The sequence below is a fragment of the Larus michahellis genome, chromosome 1 (assembly GCF_964199755.1).
Source record: "Larus michahellis chromosome 1, bLarMic1.1, whole genome shotgun sequence".
Lineage (NCBI taxonomy): Eukaryota > Metazoa > Chordata > Aves > Charadriiformes > Laridae > Larus > Larus michahellis.
Window position 1 is genome coordinate 1284576 of NC_133896.1, and position 20685 is coordinate 1305260.

Consider the following 20685-nt stretch of genomic DNA (forward strand, 5'->3'; position numbering starts at 1 on the left):
GGGGCCACCCCCCAACCCCCCCCCCCGCTACCCCCCCCCCCCCCCCGGCCTGTCCCCCCGCTATGGGGCTGGGGGGCCACCCCGGGGGTGCGGGGTCACCCCCCGCGGCCAGCCTAGGATGTAGGGTGGGACAATAAACCACCGCCGCCGTCTGAACGCAACGCCCGAGCCCCACTGCGCGTCGGCGGCCGCCCCACGGCGGGGTGGGGACTTGGGGGGCGCGGGGTGGGGGGGGTGGAGGTGGGGGTTTCGGCCCCACGGCCGTGGCGGCGCGGGACCCCGGCCTCCTCGTCCTGCTGGGGGACCCACGGGCGGTGGTGGGGCAGGGAGGTGGGGTGCTGCCCGCTCCATCCATGGGGCTGGGGTGGGGCTGAGCCCCCCCATCTGTGGGGCTGGGGTGGGGCTGGGTGCCATCCATGGGGCTGGGGTGGGGCTGAGCCCCCCCATCTGTGGGGCTGGGGTGGGGCTGGGTGCCATCCATGGGGCTGGGGTGGGGCTGAGCCCCCCGTCTGTGGGGCTGAGGAGGCCCTGAGCCCCCTTCTGTGGGGCAGGGGTGGTGCTGAGCCCACTGTCTGTGGGGCTGGGGCGAGGCTGGATGCCGTCCATGGGGCTGGGGTGGTGCTGAGACCCCCATCTGTGGGGCGGGAGTGGTGCTAAGCCCCTCATCTGTGGGGCTGGGTCCCATCCATGGGGCTGGGGTGGGGCTGAGCCCCCCGTCTGTGGGGCTGAGGAGGCCCTGAGCCCCCTTCTGTGGGGCAGGGGTGGTGCCGAGCCCCCCATCTGTGGGGCTGGGGCCCATCCATGGGGGCTGGGGTGGTGCCGAGCCCCCATCTGTGGGGCTGGAGTGGGGCTGAGCCCTCATCCATAGGGTCAGGGTGGTGCACAGCCCCCATCTATGGGGCTGGAGTGGTGCCGGATCCCATCTATGGGGCTGGGGTGGGGCTGAGCCCCCGCATCTATGGGGCTGGGATGGTGCTAGATCCCACCTATGGGGCTGGGGTGGGCCTGAGCCCCCGCATCTATGGGGCTGGGTGGTGCTAGATCCCACCTATGGGGCCGGGGTGGGCCTGAGCCCCCGCATCTATGGGGCTGGGGTGGTGCTGGATCCCATCCATGGGGCCGAGACCCCCATCCATGGGGCAGGCGTGGCGCTGCATCCCATCTATGGGGCTGGGGTGGTGCTGGATCCCATCCATGGGCCGAGACCCCCATCCATGGGGCAGGCGTGGCGCTGCATCCCATCTATGGGGCTGGGGTGGTGCTGGATCCCATCCATGGGGCTGAGACCCCCATCCATGGGGCTGGGATGGTGCTGGATCCCACCCATGGGGCTGAGCCCCCCATCCATGGGGCTGGGATGGTGCTGGATCCCACCCATGGGCTGAGCCCCCCATCCATGGGGCTGGGATGGTGCTGGATCCCATCCATGGGGGCTGAGCCCCCCCATCCATGGGGCTGGGATGGTGCTGGATCCCATCTATGGGGCTGAGCCCCCCCATCCATGGGGCTGGGACGGTGCTGGATCCCATCTATGGGGCTGAGCCCCCCCATCCATGGGGCTGAGCCCCCCATCCATGGGGCTGGGATGGTGCTGGATCCCATCCATGGGGCTGAGCCCCCCATCCATGGGGCTGGGATGGTGCTGGATCCCATCCATGGGGCTGAGCCCCCCATCCATGGGCAGGGGTGGCGCTGACCCCCCCCCAGCAGCTCCGGGCACTCCAGGGTTGGGCCCATCCCGGCCCCATCCCCACCCCCCCCACCCCACTGCGCCCCCCGGGACCCCCGGCCCCACACCCCACCCGCCCCCCCCCCCCCCGGAGGGCGCGGGGGGGGCACTTGTGGGGGGGGGGGGCCCACATCCCATTTTGGGTGCAAACCAGGCGTTTTTTGGGGTGACCGTAACCGGGTTTATTGACCCCCAGAACCCCCGGAGGCTCCGAACCAGCCCCGGGGGGGGGACGGGGTTGGGGGGGGGGGGAGGGGGGGGGGGAGGGGGGGGAATAGACACGGCGGGGGGAGAAAATTAGTGTCTGAAGTCGTTAACGACGCGGAGCCGCTCCTCGGAGCCCGCTGGGAGCGTTCCCGGCGTTCCGGAGCGTTCCCGGTGTTCCGGAGCGTTCCCGGCGTTCCTGAGGATTCCCAGTGTTCCCGGTGTTCCAAAGCCTTCCCGGCGTTCCCGGCGCTGGGGAGCGTTCCCGGCGTTCCCAGTGTTGGGGAACGTTCCCAGCGTTCCCGGTGTTCGAGAAGATTCCCGGTATTCCCGTTGCTGGGGAGCATTCCCGGTGTTTGAGGAGCATTCCCAGCATTCCCGGTGTTCCAAAGCCTTCCCGGCGTTTCCGGTGCTGGGGAGCATTCCCAGCATTCCCGGTGTTCGAGAGCGTTCCCAGCGTTCCCGGTGCTGGGGAGTGTTCTCAGTGTTGGGGAGCATTCCCAGCGTTCGAGAGGATTCCCAGTATTCCTGGTGCTGGGGAGCGTTCCTAGTGTTCGGAAGCGTTCCTGGTGTTCCCGGTGCTGGGGAGCATTCCCGGTGTTGGGGAGCATTCCCAGCGTTCCCGGTGCTGGGGAGCATTCCCGGTGTTCAAAAACGTTCCTGGTGTTCCCAGTGTTGGGGAGCATTCCCAGCGTTCCCGGTGTTCGAGGGCATTCCCGGTATTCCCGGTGCCGGGGAGCATTCCAGGTGTTCGAAAGCGTTCCCAGTGTTGGGGAGCGTTCCTGATGTTCCTGGAGTTGGGGAGCGTTCCCGGTATTCCCGGTGTTCCCAGCACTGGGGAGCATTCCTGGTGTTCAGGAGCATTCCCAGCACCGGGGAGCATTCCCAGTGTTTGAGAGCATTCCCGATATTCCCAACGCTGGGGAGCGTTCCCAGCATTCCTCGTGTTCCTGGCACCGGGGAGCGTTCCCGGTGTTAGGAGCGTTCCCAGCGCTCCTGGAGTTGGGGAGCATTCCCAGTATTCCTGGAATTGAGGAGCGTTCCCAGCACTGGGGAGCATTCCCGGTATTCTCAGCATTCGGGAGCATTCCCGGTGTTCCCGGCATTGGGGAGCATTCCCGACACTGGGGAGCGTTCCCAGAGTTCCCAGTGTTGGGGAGCATTCCCGGTGTTCCCGGCGTTGGGGAGCATTCCTGGTGTTCCCAGCATTCCCAGCAGCGGGGAGCATTCCCGCTATTCCCGGCGCTGGAGAGCATTCCCAGCCTTGGGAGCAATCCTGGTGTTCCTGGTCTTGGCGAGCATTCCCAGTGTTCAGGCGCATTCCCGGTGTTCCCAGCATTGGGAAGCTTCCCCAGCGTTCCGGAGCGTTCGCAGCATTGGGGAGCATTCCCAGTATTCCCAGTGTTCCTGGCACTGGGGAGCATTCCCAGTATTTCCCAGTATTCCTGGCACTGAGGAGCATTCCTGGCATTCCCAGCACTGGCGAGCGTTCCCGACATCCCTGGTGTTCCCGGCACTGGGGAGCGTTCCCGGTATTCCCGGTATTCCCGGTATTCCCGGCACTGGGGAGCGTTCCCGGTATTCCCGGCATTCCCATCCTCCAAATGGGACACGAGCGGCTCTGGCTCGGTGCGGGATGAGCCCATTCCCGGGGGGATTTTCCCCCCAAAAGCCGTATTTGAGCCGGCAGGAGCAAACACCCGGAAAAATCCTCGGAGCGCAACAATTTTCGGGGAAAAAAAAAAACCCCAAAACCCCCCGATTTGGGGGGGGGGGGGGGGGGGCGGAGCCGGGAAGGTTCAAACCCCCCCCCCCAAAAAAAAAACAACCCAAAAAAACTCCCCAAAAAATTAATAATTAACGAAAAAAAAAAAAAACACAGCAATTTCCCGGTGGGGGGCAGGCGAGCGCCCCCCCCCCCCTCCTCCCCCCCCCAGCCGTTTTTTGGGGTGAAAAAAAAGGCACTTTTGGGCAATTTTTGGGGGGGGGGGAGGTGGTGTTTATTTTTCTTCCCCCCCCCACCCCCCCCCCCGCAAATTTTTGGGTTTTTTCAATTTCGCGTTTCGAAATTGGCGTCGAGTTTTCCCCCCAAATTCGCTTCCATTTTCCCCGGCGCGGAAAGCCGGAATTTTTTTCCGGATGAGGGGGGGGGGGGAGGGGTGGGAAAAGCGGCCGCTCCGCCCTTCGGATTGGCGGGGGGGGGGTGGGGGGGTTGGGGGGGGGGAGGAACCCAAATATACGTTCCAAAAAGAAGCTGAAATCGGTTAAAAATCATAAAAGAACTAAAAAAAAAAAAAAAAAACCCAAAACCAAACCCCCCCCCTCCCCCCCTCCATCCCCCCCCCCCGCAATTTTTTTGGGGGAAAAAAGTGGATAAAAAAAAAAAAGGGGGGGGGGGGGCAAAACCCCTTGCTAAAAAGGTCGGGAAAAGAGATTTTTCAACTCCCGGCTCGAAAATAAAAAAGTCTCGGGGGGGGGCGGGGGGGGGAGGTTGGGGGGGGGGGTTGGGGGGGGGGGGTTGGGGTGAAACCCCCCCCCCCCCCCGCGTTTTGTTGTTTTTCTTTTTTTTTAACCGCGATCCCAAAAACTTGTAAAAAATAAATTATTTTCGTTAGGGGGGGGGGAGGGGGGGGGATTTTTTTTTGGTTTTTTTTTTTTTTTTTTCTTTTCTCTCTTCCCCCCCGCCCCCCTCTTCCCCCCCCTCTCCCCCCCCCCTCCCCCCCCAGTTCTCCCGGCTCAAAATTCGTCGTGTCGCACCAAAGCTTCTCCGAAATCCGTGGCCTGGCTGCCCACGAAAAGGTCGTATTTTTCCACGATTTCCTCCCGGCTCAGCCTCCCGTCCTGCCGGGAGAGGAAGAACCGAATAAAACCCCCCCCCCCAAAATAACCTCCCCCCCCCCCAAAAAAAAAAACCCCCCCGTCGTCCCCGGAATGAACGAATTAGGGTTTAACGAAGACCTTGTTCTGGTCGGATTCGTAGACGAGGTGCCGGGCTTCGGCCTCGGCGGTGGTCGTAGTCCGAAGGGAGGATCCAATCTATGGTTTCTTCTTTGTCCATTTTGCCGTCGCGGTTTTTGTCTTGTCGCGGAATTCCACGAACTGTTCCCGTTCCGTTTTGACCCACTCGGGTTCGTCGGCGTCGCCGTCGTGGCTGTACATGTCCCCTGGGAGAGGAGGGGGGAAAAAAGACACCAGACAACCGGAGCGGCGGGATTAACCCCCCCCCACCCCCCAGCAGCGCCCCCCGCCGGATCCAGCCCCAAGGGAAGAACCACCCGCTTCCCTCCGTCCCCGCCGGAAAACCCAACGGAGATCCAACTTCTCCGAGGCCCCAACTTCCGAAGGTCGGACCGGATCGTCCTCGAGGTCCCGTCCCACCTCGTACGCCAGGATTTTTTTTAAATCCCGTCTCGGAGGATTTCTTTCCCCAAAAAATCGGTCGGGAAGAGGAGGCCGCCTTCGGCCCCGCGTATTTCGGAGCCTTCCCGAAACGGGAAACGTTCCGTGGTGGGATAAGGGCAGCTTCTCCGCCTCCCCGCACCCAAGAGGGGACAACCCGGGATTGTCCGGTAGATGCTCCACTCCAAGCCCCGTCACCGCTTTGGGATTTAACCCCGGAGAGGGAGCGGGGGAAGGTCTAAAAGTCAGGAATTTAAAGGAGAAAATGGAATTCCAGGAGGGGGAAGGATGGAAACGGACATTCCGGCAGCTCTTCCCGCCCCGGAGGGGACACGGTGGCCAGCGTCTCACCTATGTACTCCTCCAGGTCAATGAAGCCGTCCCCGTTCTTGTCGATGTCCTCCATGGTTTCCTGCAAGGAGAAGACGCCGGTTGGCCAGGCTCGGAGCGACGTTCCCCATGGGGACAACCTCTCCCAGCTCCGGCGGCACGCGGAGACGGCGCCTCCGCCCGAAAAAAAAAACCCCAAATCCCACGTTTTCCTGCTCCACGGCCCATCTCCTCCACCCTGATCCACCTGGAGGCCATCCCACCGCAGGAGCGGTGCCGGTGGTGGAGCGGGTCAGGAAGGTCTCCCCCGGGGACGGTCCGGTGGGATTTCCAGCCCTTTCCACCCATTTCTTAGCCGTAAAGACCACGTTGGGTGGGAGGCCACCAGCCGGAGGGGACCCACCTGCACGACGATGTCCTTCATGTAATCGTACTCTTCGGGGTGGAGAAAAGCGGTGAACTCTTCCTTGGTGGCCGTCAAGTCTCCGTCCTTGTCAGCCATCTTGAAGCGTCGTTCATCTCGCACCATCATTTGTTTGTAATTAAATCCATCGTCGGGGTCTGGGTCATCTGGGCATGAGAAGAGAAGAAGGAGCCACCCCGCGTCAGCTCGGGCAGGGGGGAGATGTCCCGCGGTCATCACCAACCCAACCTCAACCCAACGTCAACCTCAACCCAACGTCAACCTCAACCCAAGGTCAACCTCCACAACCCAACGTCAACCCAACCTCAATCTCAACCCAACGCAAGGTCAACCTCCACAACCCAACCTCAACCTCCTCAACCCAACATCAACCTCCTCAGCCCAACCTCGACCCAACCTCAACCTCTCAACCCAACTTCGACCTCAACACGACCACAACATCCTCAGCACAACTTCCACCTCCTCAACGCAACCTCGACCTCCTCAAGCCAACCTCGACTTCCTCAACCCAACCTCAATCTCAGCCCAACCTCAACCTCCTCCACACAACCTCAACCTCCTCAACCCAACCTCAACCTCCTCAACCCAACTTCATCCTCAACACAACCTCAACCTCCTCAACCCAACCTCAACCTCCTCAACACAATTTCATGCTCCTCAACCTCCTCAACCCAACTTCATCCTCCTCAACACAACCTCAACCTCCTCAACCCAACCTCAACCTCCTCAACCCAACCTCGACCTCCTCGAGCCAACCTCGACCTCCTCAACCCACCCTCCGCCTCCTCAGCCCAACCTCGACCTCCTCAACGCAACCTCCACCGCCCAAGGCTTTGCCACGGCAGCCTAAATTTTAGATATCGGCCGCCATCGCGTCCCTCCTGCACCTCCTCCGCCAGGAGGAAGAGGAGAAGGAGCTCGCAGCAGTTGTGGGACACCAACATTCCCGGGGAAGATGCCCCAAGGAGACAAGGAGCGGGGTTTTTTTTTTTTTTTTTGGGGTTTTTTTTCGGCCGGTGGCTCAGCCCGAGCTATTTTGGGCGGAGAATGTGTAAGGGGATATCGGTCCCCGCTGCCGGGGCGGCTTCAAAGCCAGCGAAACATCCCCCCAAGCGCCCGCCGCGGTGGGAATATCTGGGCACATATGGCCGCCCGATATAGCTCCGCCGGCAGCTCCAGATAAGCTTCGGGATAACGCCTTTTGTCGGCTTTTGTCCCTCGGCCGCTAGAAAAACCCATCGAGGGAGGGAGGACGGACGGGGCCGAACCCTCGCGGGGTTAAATTCAGGCAGAGCCGGGGGGGGGCCCGGGCTAAAAAAAGGCTAAAAATGGCTCCCTCCCTCTCGGCTCTGTTTACACCGGGACAAAAGGCGGGGGATTAACCAGTCCCGCAGCCGTTAAATGGAAGAGGTTTTATTTTTAAGTCCCCTCTAGGACGTAATTAAACCCGAAGTTTTGAGTTTTCGCCCCGGGCCGGCGGCACGCGCCGAGAGCTCGAAGGACGAGCCCACCCGAGGGCCAACTTAAACCCCATTTCCAGCGGCTCTAAGGGGTTTTAATCAGCAGAGACCCGTTTCAAAAGGGTAAAACCCACCCCCAAAAAAAAACCGCTTCGTCCCCCTCCCCCCCCTGAGCTGGGTGGCACGAGCCAAAGGTTTTCCAGGGAGGGATCGAGGGGAGAGAGCTCGGGAACGGCTCTCGGGAGCTGCGGGCGAAGCTTTTTAACCCGATAGGAGCCGAAACACGAGGGTTTCTGCTTCCGCGACCCGCCTGGGGTGACAAGCGAGTCTGATCGGGTGGAAGAACTTAAAAAAAAAAAAACCTCGCATTATTCTTATTACGTTCTTATTTTTAAGGCGGTTTTCAAGGGAGTTTTCCTTCCAGGTGGTTATTTATCGCTTAACGTTCTTTTTATCCTTATTAGCTTTACTATTCGGCAGGATTCCGACCGGCGGGAAAAGCCTTCAGCGCCGATTCTTCCCCCCCCGAGCTACTTCACCCCGGCACCGGGCGCGACCCGGTGACTCATACGGTGTTGGATTTCCGAAAAAAAAAAAAAAAACAAACCCAAAAAACCCCAAAAACCCACAAAACAAAGGCGGCGGTTTCTTTCCGTGCCAAAAAGCCAACATTTTTTAAGTACTGAGTAGAGGGCGGTGGCCGGGCGCCCCCGCCCCGGGAGAAGGATGTTCTTCACCCCTCGAAGGGATCCCACCGGCCTCTTGGCCGCGCCTCAAACTCTCCAGGGACAATTCCCGAGGCTTTTTCCAACGGGCGGAGGGAGAAGGGAGGGGAAGAGCCCGGTGGAAGGGACGAGGCGATTTCAGTAGAAAAGCAAAGCCGGGGCTGGGGGGGAAAAAGCTCCTTTTTTATTTCTGCCGAATACAAAAGGAGGAGCGGGAGGGGGAGTCAGGGCTCTTCCCGGCGTTCCCTAAGGACGTCCAAAAGGACGGGGGAGCAGGGCTATAATAGGATTCCTCGGGATGTGCCAAGGGCGCCCGGCCTCCGGGCCGGGGGAGATCTTTACGGCGTAAAGCCGGGCGCTCTCTTCCCTCTCCCGCAAATTAGGCTGGAGGTTTTCTCGTTAAGGTGGGGTTTTTTTCTCCTTAAAATGTTTTGGGGGTTTCGGTTTTTTGGGTGTTTTTTTTTTTTGTTTGTTTTGTTTTTTTTTTTAACTATTCCACACCTGCAGGTCGTAATTCCCACCGCCCGGACTCCAAAAAAAAAACCACCAAAAAACAACCTTTCCAGGATCTCTTCTTCCCCGTCAGGGTGGGATTCGAAGGGGTAGATAGGTGCGGATCTCGTTAATCAGGTTATTAACGGCAAAGGGAAGCTGAGCGAGACCTAACGAGGTCCCGGGGGGCCGATTTCCCCCCCCTCCCCCCGGCTCCTTCCCTTCCAGCTTCCTAACGAAGCCGTGAAAAGAGCCGGAGGGAAGACGGATGAGGGCAGAAGCGAGAGGCACCAGGGCTCCATACGTTCCGCCGCGAGCATTTGACTATCTTTGGAAATATTTAGTAAATTAAAACTTTATTTCATGCTTTGGAGCCGTAGCTCATCCTCCCCGTATCTGTCAGCGTTCCAGGAGGCGGGAATAACCGGCAGAGGAACTTTTCTAACGCCTTAACCCCAGCGGAGCTTCTCCTTACTTCGCTCCCCGCTGGGTTTTTTTGGTTTGTTTTTTTTTTTAAAAAATCCTGGAAGGGCCGTCGACCCCGTCCCACGTGCCATAATCGACACGTTCCGGGGGTCTAAAGCTCCGGCCAGCGGAGAAAACCCGGGAGCGGTTTTGGAAAGCGATTAATAAAACCCTTTCGCTGACGATCTTTGCGGCTGGAGGCAGCAAAAGGGTGGTCGGCACCGCCCCGGCTTAACGGGCGTCTCTCTCCCGCGGGCACCCCGGTGCCACCGGTGGGTGGAAGTCCAAAAGTCAGAAGGTAAAAAAAAAAAAACAAAAAAACAAAAAAAAACCCCCAAAAAAACCCCTACCTCCCACCCACCCCACCCCCCACACCCCGTTTTAATCCCGTTATGGCTGACGAGCTGGGAACTGGTTTTCACGACGAAGCGCGTCAATAAAGCAGAGTTATAAAAGCCGGCGAACGCCGCCTTCGGCCTTGGTTGGGGTTTTTTTTTTTTCCCCCCATGTTTTTTGGGGGTGGGGGTGGGGGTGGGGGGTGGTGTTTTCTCCCCCCTCCCCACCCCGAAGGTAAATCGGGAGTTAGGCGTAATGGGAAGCGCGAGGGCTCCACCAGCGGCGCCCGTCTGCTTTATTGAGGGGAGCCCACCACCAGCAGCGGGGACACCTCGCCCCTTACCGAGGTAAGTGCCATATGTCACGTTCCTGTACTCATCCCAGGAGATAAATCCATCTTGGTTCGTGTCAAACTCCTGCCACTGGCGCTCGACACTGTCATACACGTATTTCTTCTGGGCCTTCTTAATCCAGGCTTTCAGCTCCCCCTCCGTCACAAACCCATCCTTATCCGTGTCTATCTTATCTACAATCACTCTACAAAAACAAAACAGCAAGTTTTCAAGCGCCGGCTCCGTCAAGTTTGTCTCCCGAGAGTCGAGACCTACCTAAAATGTAGCCGTAGGTGGCATTTTTATATTCCTCCCAAGAAATGAGGCCGTCCTCATTGAGGTCGTGCCCTTTCCACTGCCGCTCTACATCCTCGTAAATCCAGCGTTTTTGGGCAAATTTAATCCAGTCTTTCAGCTCTTCCACCGTTACAAACCCGTCTTTGTCTTCATCTATTTTACTTACAATCTTTCTGTAGGGAATGCAGAAAAATCCAGCACAAGTTAAGGGGAACGAGGTTCTAAATGCGACCGGGCGGAGCATCCGCGCCCGGATGCCGGAGCGAGCAAGTCAAGGTGGTTTGCGTTGGGGTTTTTTTTTTTTTTTTTTTGCCCCAAATCCGGGCAATTCGAGCACGCGGATAAGCTCGGCCTCAAAACTAAGGTAGGGGTTTAGCGGCCCGAAAACGCCGGTCCGCTCGCTTTTTTTTTTGGGAATCGGGGGTTTGAGGGGGAAGCGTTTTCTCGGCAGCCCTTCGGGAACACCTTGGGAGGCGGGCACGTACGCGCGCTCACGTTAAAAACGGAGGAAAAAAAAAAAAAAAAGATATATTGGGATATAAAGACCGAGCCTCGGCTCGTCGGAAAACGCCCGGTAGGAGAGCGATGAGGAGGTGCCGGAGATCCCCCCCCGCCCCATCCCCGGGGATCCGATGCCCACCCATCTTCCCGAGGGGAGCCGCCGGGTCGATGACGGGGGACGCGCGGCCGCCTTGTATTTTTAGCCGCAGCTGTGAAGAAAAAGCCCCTCGGAAAAGGAACGGGGAGCCGCAGGGGGGAAGGCAGCCGGGATCCTTCCCCGGGATCACTGCGGGTGGGGGGGGCGGGGAGGAGCGGGGGCCGCTTCATCCCGGCGTTTTCCTCCTGGGAGGTTTATTCCTTGTTTTTTTGTGGGTTTTTTTTTTTTGTGGTTTTTTTTTTTTTTTTTTTTTTAAGTTCAGGAAATCCTAAACTCGAAAAATAAGGCGAGACATTTTAAAAAAGGCGGGGTTTTCAAAAGGCCGCGAGACTAGAATCCCTTTCCCGGGATATCGATGGAAAGCAAAACCTCCGGGGGGGGGTAAAAAAAAAATAAAAAAATTAAAAAAAAATAAAAAACCAAAAAAAAACCACACACCCCCCCAGGCCAAAGGGAGAGCGGAGCCGCCCCGCGGCTTGAGCTCGCGGCGCTCCAAAAAATCGCTTTTCTAAGCAAAAACCAACCAACCCACCCACCCGCCCCCCCCACCCTGCGACTTCTTGGGCGCAAAAAAAAAAAAAAAAAGGGCCTTTCCTAAAAATCAAAAGCTGCGGAGAGGAGGTAAAAACGATTCGCTTTACCCCTCGAAGAGCCTTTCGGCTCGCTGCCGGGTTTCCCCCGCCGAGCAAGAGGGCAGCTCGCGGCCCGCCCGCCGCGTCGACGGACCTTTTAATCAGTTTTAAAAGTTTTAATAGGGGCTATTTCAGGGAAACGGTTCGATTTTTAAATAGCGCGTCGCCACGCGGGAGCAGGAGCGGGCTGGGGGGGCAACGCCGCCGCGGGGGCACGCGACGCTCTGGCGCGGCGAGGTAGGTAAGGGGTTAAAACCTGGAAATAAAAAATAAATGATGATAAAACGAAGAGTTTTATTTGGGAAACCAAGGGTTAAAAAGGTTTCCTTGAGGAGGTGACAGAGATTTGGGTACTTCATCTCGCCCAAAGCCGCTTTTTTTCCCATCCACCAAGCGGCCGCTGAAGCGGGAATATTGAGGGGAGGAAAAAAAATAAATAACAACAACAACAACGAAAAAAAAACCCCAAAAAAACCACCGGAACGAAGAATCCGAAGGCGATTTTTTCCAGGGAAGGTTTCCAGGTGGGGCGGGAGAAGTTGGGAGGTTTAATTAGGGAACGGCTTCCCCGTTTGAACGGCGTTGAGGGATAGTTAAAAGTCGGTCCCCGCCTGGAGCCGGGGGCAGCTCCCGAACCTCCCGCCTTCGGCCGGTTCAGCGCCGCGACCGGCTGCCGGCGGGCTCTTTTCCCAGGGCAGAAAGTACAAAACCCACCCGTTTGAATCAAAAAAATAATAATAATAATAATAAAAAAAAAGCCATCGGAGAAGGGGTGGCGAGGGCAGCAGATGTTTCGTGAGGGCCGGCAGCTGGAGCCGACGGGCCGCTCGGCTTTCCCACTGCGGGAAGGGAGGGAATTCCGTTTGCTCAGCGCTCTGGCCGGGAAAACGGCCAGAAATCCTCGAATTCCGCAGCTTTTACGGGGCGGGAGGGGGGAGCAGGAAAAAAAAAAAAAAAAAGCGAGGTAGAACACGGGGAGGCTGGTCCGAAATCCCGGTCGTCCCCAAAAACAAAAATAAAAAACCAAAAAAAAACCCACCCCAAAAACCCCCACCAAACAGAAGTGCCGTACAGGGAAAAAAGAGCCGGGAAACAGGGAGCCAGAGCTCTCCCCCCCGCCCCCCCCCAAGGAAAACTGCGCCTTTCCACCGGCCGTTCGAGAAATTAAATAATAAATTGACACCACCGTGCGCTCATCCCAAGTTTATCGAATCGATTCGCGGCTGGGGAAAGCGTGATGAATTTGCCTAGGGGGGGAAAAAAAAAAACCCAAAAAAAAACCAAACCCAAAAAAAAACCACCCCCCCCCCGACTAAAGCTGGTTTGCGTTAAAGGCGAGAGCGGTTGGGAACGGCCTCGTTAAAACATCCCGAGTGGAAACTCTGACCCCGGCCGCGCTTCCACTGCCAGCTTTTTCCAGCAGATAACTCAGCGGAACAATGAAATTAAAACCCGGAGCCATGACAAAGCCCACGGGGGCAGGAAAACAGCCCGAGGAGGAGGAGGAGGAGGAGGAGGAGAGCTGGTGGCGGGGGAAAAGGCTCGCCCGGAGCGTTTCTGCTCTCCACAGCCGGAGCTTCGCCTTCCCCTTCCCTCCCTGCTTTACTTTGGGGAAAAGATCTTTAATTTTTCCCCCCCGGCCCCGTTTCCAGCGCAAAAAGCCACCCGGCTCCTCGTATTTGGCGGCTCGCGGACCAACCGGGGCCTTGCTGCGCTGGTTCCGGTGGTCCAAAAAGAGGGGTTTTCTTCCCAGTTTTTTTTAAAGTGTCCCCAGGGGGGAAAAAAAACCCTCCCCCCTCCCACGCCAGCCTCCAGCAGAGATTTCTTTATGGTGGACACGGCGTTGCCTTTAATCAAGAGCAAAACGCTGGCGGAGACCCCCCCGCGGCTACCTCCCGCCGCAGGTCGGTGGCCCTGGATGGTCCGTAGGGATGCTACGGCACGTGGGGAAGCCTGGAATCTCCCTGCCCTGCAAATCCGCCTTTACCTCGCTCCGGTGGCGTTTCCCCGAGCTCGTTAAGTTTTCCCTTCTCATTAGGAAGCCCCATTCCCCCATCCCCCCCCCCCAAAAAAAAAAAACACCCCTAATTTTCATCGTGGGCTGCAGCAAACGCTGCTCCACGGGCCGTGAGCGGGAAGTTGGGATGCTCAGCTCCGGCGTGGAGGACAACGCCGGTGAACGATGGCCACCCGGGACACGGAAATCAGGCACCCCCACCAGCCCGTCGCCTCCAAAACCCGATAAAAACAGGCAAAGATGGAGATTTAAGGGGCCGTTTGGACCATCACGAGCCACTCCTGGGGCCTGACATCTCCAGGAGCGTCCCGACGGCCGGGCCGAGCTCACCAGGGCTCCGAAAAATGTCTCGGCAGGGCTGAACCTCCCAAGGTTTAAGCCTTTTTTTTTTTTTTTTTTTAAGCCCAGAGCGAACAACTGCGCCGGCAGCTGCTGCCGCCCAGACAAAGGCACACGCTGTAGCGCCGAGGAGCCGAAAATGCCAGGGCCAAAACCAGCCGTGTCCCCCCCGCTCCCCCCGGCTTTAAAACCCCCTCTTCTGCCCTCCGCAGGTGGCCGGGGAGGCAGAGAGAGGCAGCAGAAGTTAAAATTTTCAAGAGATGCTCTGTTTTCCCTCCCTCGCGGCTCCCGCGCAGCTGCTCCTCGACTGGGGAGGAATAACGTGGCAGGAAAATGCGAGTAATTCCCCCGGAGCCTGCAGCGGTAACCGGAGAGCAGGAGGGCAGCAAAGCCAAAGAGGCTTATTTTTATTTCTGCTTTGTAGTTTTGGGGTGTATTCGGTGCCGGGAAGGAGGCGGGCAGGGTTGGAACGGCTCAAGGTGACCTTTGCAGGCGGAGAACCGCACACGTGCTGCATAACTGCGTCCCCACCGCTCGCGTCGGTCACTAAATTTCAGCTACCGCTGCCTTAAAAATGATATTTAAAAGGCTCTAGTCGAGGCCGCCTCTGCCACCTGAGGTGCAAGAGAACACGTGCGAACACCAGGGGGGACATTTATGGCCAGCACAACCCGCCGTGGATTCGTTCTCTCTCGATTGGGGTTTTATTTCGGCTTATTATTTTTTTTATCCCCCCCCCCCCCAACCTCCTTACCCGAGTCTCTCCTTGCTCTCCTCCGGCGTGAGCTGATCGAAGGTTTTGGCCTCGTCGGCCCCGAGGAAAGCGTCGTGGTCGTAGTCAAAGTTCTGCGCGTCGTCGTGGACCTTGTCGCTGAGCTGGGGGTCGTGGTGAACCCGGTCCTTCTTCTCGGTGGGTTTGCTCGAGATGCAGAGCATGGAGAGAGACAGGCAGAGGAGGAGCTGAGGGACGGTCATGGTGGTTCAGACGCACCTGCGGGAGAGGGAGAGAAGGGGAAATGAGGAGCCGAGGCCGCGAGGGGGGACGCGGGAGCAGCACGATGCCGGCGCCGGGGTCACAAACCAGAACCCTGACACCAAAAAGGGGAGAGGTGATGAATTCGTAGAGACCGGCGGGGCAAAACGACGGATTAATAGAGACCGGCGGGGCAAAACGACGAATTAATAGAGACCGGCGGGGCAAAACGACGAATTAATAGAGACCGGCGGGGCAAACCCATGACTTCATTCAGATTAGCTGGGGCAAACCCATGAATTCACGCCCATCGGCGGGGCAAACCCATGAATTAACAGAGATCAGCGGGGCAAAATGATCAATTCGTACAGATCAGCGGGGCAAAAGAATGAATTAATAGAGATTAGCCAAGGCAAAACCATGGCTCAGGAGGGATTAGGCGGGCAAAACGAGCGGCTCGTACAGATTAGCGGGGCAAACCCATGAACTCATAGAGATTAACCGGAGCAAAACGAGGAATTCCTACAGCTCAGCGGGGCAAAACCATGAATTCGTAGAGATCGTCGGGGCAAAATGGTCAATTTATACAGATCAGCGGGGGCAAAACGGGTGAATTCATTCAGATCAGCGGGGCAAAACCACGAATTCATAGAGATTAGCGGGGCAAACCCACGAATTCATACAGGTCGGTGGGGCAAAACCATGGAGTAATAAATATCAGCGGGGAAAAACGATGAATTAATACGGATCAACTGGGCAAAACGCTGAATTCGTACAGATCAGGAGGGGCAAACCCATGAATTAACACAGATCGGTGGGGCAAAACCACGGATCAGTAGAGATCAGCCGGGTAAAACGATGAATTCATACAGATTAGCCAGGGCAAAGCAATGAATTTGTAGAGACGAGCGGGGCAAAACGGTGAATGAATAGAGATCGGCGGGGCAAAACCGCGAATTCATACTGATCGGCAGGGCAAAATGACGAATTAATAGAGATTAGCCGGGGCAAAACGATGGATTCGTAGAGATCGTCGGGGCAAAATGATCGATTCGTAGAGATCAGCTGGGGCAAACCCATGAATTCGTAGAGGTCGGTGGGGCAAACCCATGAATTAACAGGTATCGGCGGGGAAAAACGATGAATTAATACAGATCAACCGGGCAAAACGATCCATTCATATAGACCAGCGGGGCAAAACCATGAATTCATAGAGATCGTTGGGGCAAAATGATCAATTCATACAGATCAGCTGGGGCGAAACCATGAATTAATAGAGATGAGCCGGGCAAAACGATGAATTAATAGAGATGAGCCGGGCAAAACGATGAATTAATAGAGATGAGCCGGGCAAAACGATGAATTAATAGAGATGAGCCGGGCAAAACGATGAATTAATAGAGATGAGCCGGGCAAAACGATGAATTAATAGAGATGAGCCGGGCAAAACGATCTCCGAGCCCTACGGCGCTTGGGGAATCTCTCCTTCCCACCCCACCGGAGCAGCTCCCGGCCGAGCCCCTCCGCAGGGCAGAGCGCGACAACTGGGTTTGTTGGAAGGAGGAGGAGGAGGAGGAGGGCGAGGAATGCGAAGGATGCGTGGCAAATGCGCGCGGCGGATGGCCCGTTCCGCAGCCCCTGCCAAACCCTCGGCTCTCACGTCCTCCCACCCCGCTCCCTCCCCCAAAATTCCCTCCTTTCCATCCATCCGACGGCTTCAGACGCCCCTCCGGGACCTCCGAGGCAGATGGAAGCCTCCCCCACGCCATTACGCATTAATTTCACCGTGAATTCCAGCCACGCCGGGGTCGCCGCACCCAGCTGGAACCCGGTGGCCGGGTGGGTGACAGACACGGACGATGACAGGGATAATCAGGACGTGGCAATTTATCGCCCGGATCGTCTGGCAAATCGGAGCAATTTCTGGCCCGAGAGCCGTACTTGGCAATGGGAGAAGGCTCTCGGAAGCATTCCCCCACCCTTACCTCTTCAATCTAAATTTAAATCAAGGAGCTAACACACATATTCCGGCCGAGCCTTGCTCCCTCCAGGCAGGCAGAACTCCACTTTACGCGGGGGGGGGGGGGGGGGGGGGAAGTTTACAAAATTCCATTTTACCCCCCCAAGAAACCAGAACGAAGAGAGTCCGGGCAGCTAAAATGACTTGCAGGGGTTAGAAAGGAGTAGGAAGAAGGGGAAAAAAAAAAAAAATAAAAATTCTCCTGCTTGTTTTACTCTAAGTTTGCCTGCCTGAAGCGTTACTCCGGAGTCGGCAAAGCCAAGGGATTCTTTTTATTTAAAAAATCAACCATTTCACCGATATTCGTCTAAAACGACAGAGGCAGCGGGGCAAGGAATCCACTAAACGCCCCCTCCCCGCCCCCCGGGAATGCCCGAAGGATTTATCCGCGCAGAGTTCGTGCCGTTTGAATCCCTTCAACCGCGAGAGCCCCCGCGAAATAAAGGCTCCCAGACAGACGGAGGGTTGTTTGATCTCCAACGTCACCGTAACCGCGCTGGCTTTGAGCCACATTCCCGCCCCGGAGGAGACGAAAAGGGATGGAAACAGGTCACAGGCGTCGTATAAATAGCCAAACCCGCTGTCAAAGAACCTCATCCTTCAAGCCGGCGACATAAACTCGTGGAAAACCCGCCTGGCATTGGGTTCGTTAAGGATTTCTGCGGCTCCGGAGATGTCCGGAGGCTCCCTCGGGAGCGAAGGCTGGAGCACCGCGATGGTCCGAGCTGTCCCAGGAGCGGGCAGAGCCAGGGCAGGGGAGACGCCAAACCCCGGGGGAGGCCAAAGAATCGCCAGGTCGTTTGGTTCCCCCCCCACCCCCGTCGAAAAAGCTGGAAAGAACCGCTCCATCGGGAAAGAAAAGAAAAGGAGGAGTCCCAGCGCCACGACCGCATCCACCAAGGCGCGTACTTCGAAGGATGAGGGAGCCCGGTTGGGAATTCTGGTCCTCGTAACGACGCCTCGGGCTTTTGGCCATTAATTAGTGCAAATAAAAGGGAAATTTGGGCATAGTTTAGCTGAAGGAAGAGAAGCGTGCGTACTAGAGCAGCGGAAAGGGTGGAAAAGCTGGAAGAACAGCAGCTTTCCTCAACTCGCAGGGAATTTCTGCTATAGGGTGCCACCCCGGCAGGTCAGATATTTGGGGGGGAGGATCTTGGGTTTCGATCTCTACAAACCCGTCCCCGAGGCAGGACCCCGCAAACCTCACTCGCCACATCCCACGGAAGGACCCAAGATAACACCGTGGCGCGCGGTTTAACCCCAGCTGGGGGAATACATCCGACGGAAACAGCCGAGTTTGGAACAGATGGGACATCGTGGAAAGCGGTGAGGCTTCCCAGCCGGCCGAGCCGAAGGGGAGCGGGCAAGGACGCCGGGAGACCAGCGTCCATCCTTCCAGGCAGCACCGGGGTGGCCCTTCTCCTCCTCGTCACATTTTAATTGATTAGTTTTAAACACAAAAATACTCCCTCGTGGCTTTCAGGAGGCAAGAGATACCTGGAACCCGCCCGGAGAGTCTCCCCAGCCTGGCTGACTTAATCCCTTCCCCGTTTCCTCTCGATCCGGGTGAAAAATCCCCAATCCCCGGCCACCTCTGACGCAATCCGGCGTGGCCGTGACCTCAGCAAGGGGGAAGGACACCCCCCGAGGGTATTTAAGAGGAGCTCTAGGTATGTATTTACACGGAACACCAGACTTTTCCTCGCTTTGAGCACGTCGCAGAGCCGAAGAGCTGCCCAGCACACACCGACCTCCCGCCAATCCCGGGACTGGGCTGGACTAAAGCACAGGGTGACCCGGAATCTGTGTAAATACCACGAGTTTTATCTACAATGTCCACACGAAGCGGCCGTGAGCCGCTCGGGAGGTGATTAAAAGGGACAATCTGACCTCAAACAGGCACGTTGGCATCACGCCGGGTGCCAGGGAGGAGGACGGGCCTTACCTCTGCGGGCAAAGATGCTGCTCTAGTGTGCGGCGAGACAAAAAAACCACCATAAACCAACCATTATTCATAAAGAATCTGCATCAGTGACACCTTCTGCTGACCAACGGCTGCCCTACCAAGGGGACTGACCCCCAAATTTTTCTCGGAGCTCAGTTTTGGGGAAAGATAAGGCTTTAAGCTTGATTATGTGCACCCAACTTCTCCCTCCAGCTAGTTAGGCAAACCACAAACCGCCTGGGGACGGGACGCTGGCGAGTTCTCCCTTCTCCGAAACAAAAGGGGTCTCGGCGGTGAACCGCAGGGAAGTCGGAAGCGGCAATTAGCGGTGGGGAGCGGAGAAGTATTCCCGCGAAACGGGGTCCGCCGGAACAACTCGGGACTCCCCTTGGTTTTGCAGCGATATGGGGGATTCTGCGCTGGGCTTGATTTTTGCAGCGACGTTCAGCGCAACCCCAGGGCTACAAAACCCCCTTGGAAGGGCATTTCCCACCTGGGAGCGCAGTTAATCCCAGAGGAAAAAGCTTAGAGACAACGCAACCCCCTGAAATTTGGGAACTAGTCCTTGTTTTGGCTTTTAAAGGGATTAAACCCAATCCCATCGGCCTCGGCAAACCTGGTCCTTACCCACAGGTGGGATACGAGGCGGTCACCTGTAATTAGCAGCACTGATTGAGGACTTATCGCAGTAATCGAGGACTTATCGCGGCGATGGAGGATTTACCGCTCTTTTACCGGCAGCTAAAACAAACAACGGATGAGAAAAGCAGCGATTTATGCCCCAAAACAAGCGTTCACCGATACACGACGAACCTGAAGGCGCAGGGGGTTCATTAAACGTTAATTAAGGGGGGAACCAGGTGGGGGGGATGCCCTGGGGGTCTCCTCACGTATCAGGCCCCCCACGTTCCCATGGCGACCAGGCCCGGGGTTCCCGAGGCCCGGCCCGGCTGCTGCCACGTTCCCGCTCCCGCCGTAAGGGGGTGTGGGAGCGGGGTCGGGCGCTGCCACCCCCCTGAAGCCCACCTCCGGTCCCGGGGCCGCCTGCCCGCCCCACCGGGCCCGGCCCGTCCCTCACCGTTACCGGGAGCCGCCGCCGCCACCCGCTTCTCCTCAGCCGCTCCGCCGACCGGAAGTAGGCGCCACGCCGCACGGCCCCCCGCGCTCCCACCCTGCTGGCCAATCAGCGAGACGCCCCGCCTCCCCCGCCGCCGCGATCGGCACGCTGATTGGCTCTCCCCGCCGCCCGTCCCCTCCTTGTCCCGCCCCCGCCCCGCGCTCCGCCCGCCTACCCGCCCCTCCGCCTCCGCCCACCTCCGCCCGCCGCAGCCCCGCCCCCTCCCCGCCAGGGGCGCGGTCGCCGATTGGCTGGAAAGCGCCACGTCCTCACGCGCGCGCCGGCGGGAGGCCACGCCCCCCCCCCCACGCGGGGCGCCCCGCCCACTCCGCCCCGCTCCGCACTGCGCTCGCGCGGGTGGAAAAGGGCGGGAAACGGGGGGCGAGGCGCCATTTTGAGGGGGGCGAGGCGCCATTTTGGCGGGGGAGCCGAGCGGGGCCGGGTTGCCATTCCCCAGCTCCGGGAAGCCATTCCCCAACTCCAGGAAGCCCAGGGCTGGGCTGACAGGGCATGGCGGGGCCAGCCCCTCGGTCAGGAGTGGGGAGAGAGTGGGCTTGGAGTGGATTTTCCTCATAAAACGCCCTTGGGGAGAGGCCTCCCCTCAGGGTGGCACCCGCGCAGCGCCCCGCAGGGTGGCGGCTCTGTCACAGTGTTACCTGAAATAAAAAGCGCTCGAAACCAGAAGTAGTTTAGAGAGGAGATGTTGCTTTATTCGACGTCGGGGGCTAGGGGGAAAACCCACAAATCTAGCACACCTCACCGGGGATGTTCACCCATTATTTATACACAAA

At 58.1% G+C, this 20685-nt stretch overlaps 1 protein-coding gene across 1 annotated transcript; it reads right to left on the reverse strand.

The window, feature by feature from the left end:
* Positions 1 to 4542: 4542 nt before the first annotated feature.
* Positions 4543 to 20256, reverse strand: CALU (calumenin). Its single transcript, XM_074573125.1, is given in 9 exon segments — positions 4543 to 4774; positions 4892 to 4939; positions 4941 to 5012; positions 5015 to 5097; positions 5684 to 5744; positions 6066 to 6232; positions 10173 to 10366; positions 14594 to 14830; positions 19856 to 20256. Coding segments are annotated over 8 exon segments (951 nt in total). The 5' UTR covers positions 14815 to 14830; positions 19856 to 20256; the 3' UTR covers positions 4543 to 4669.
* Positions 20257 to 20685: the final 429 nt, after the last annotated feature.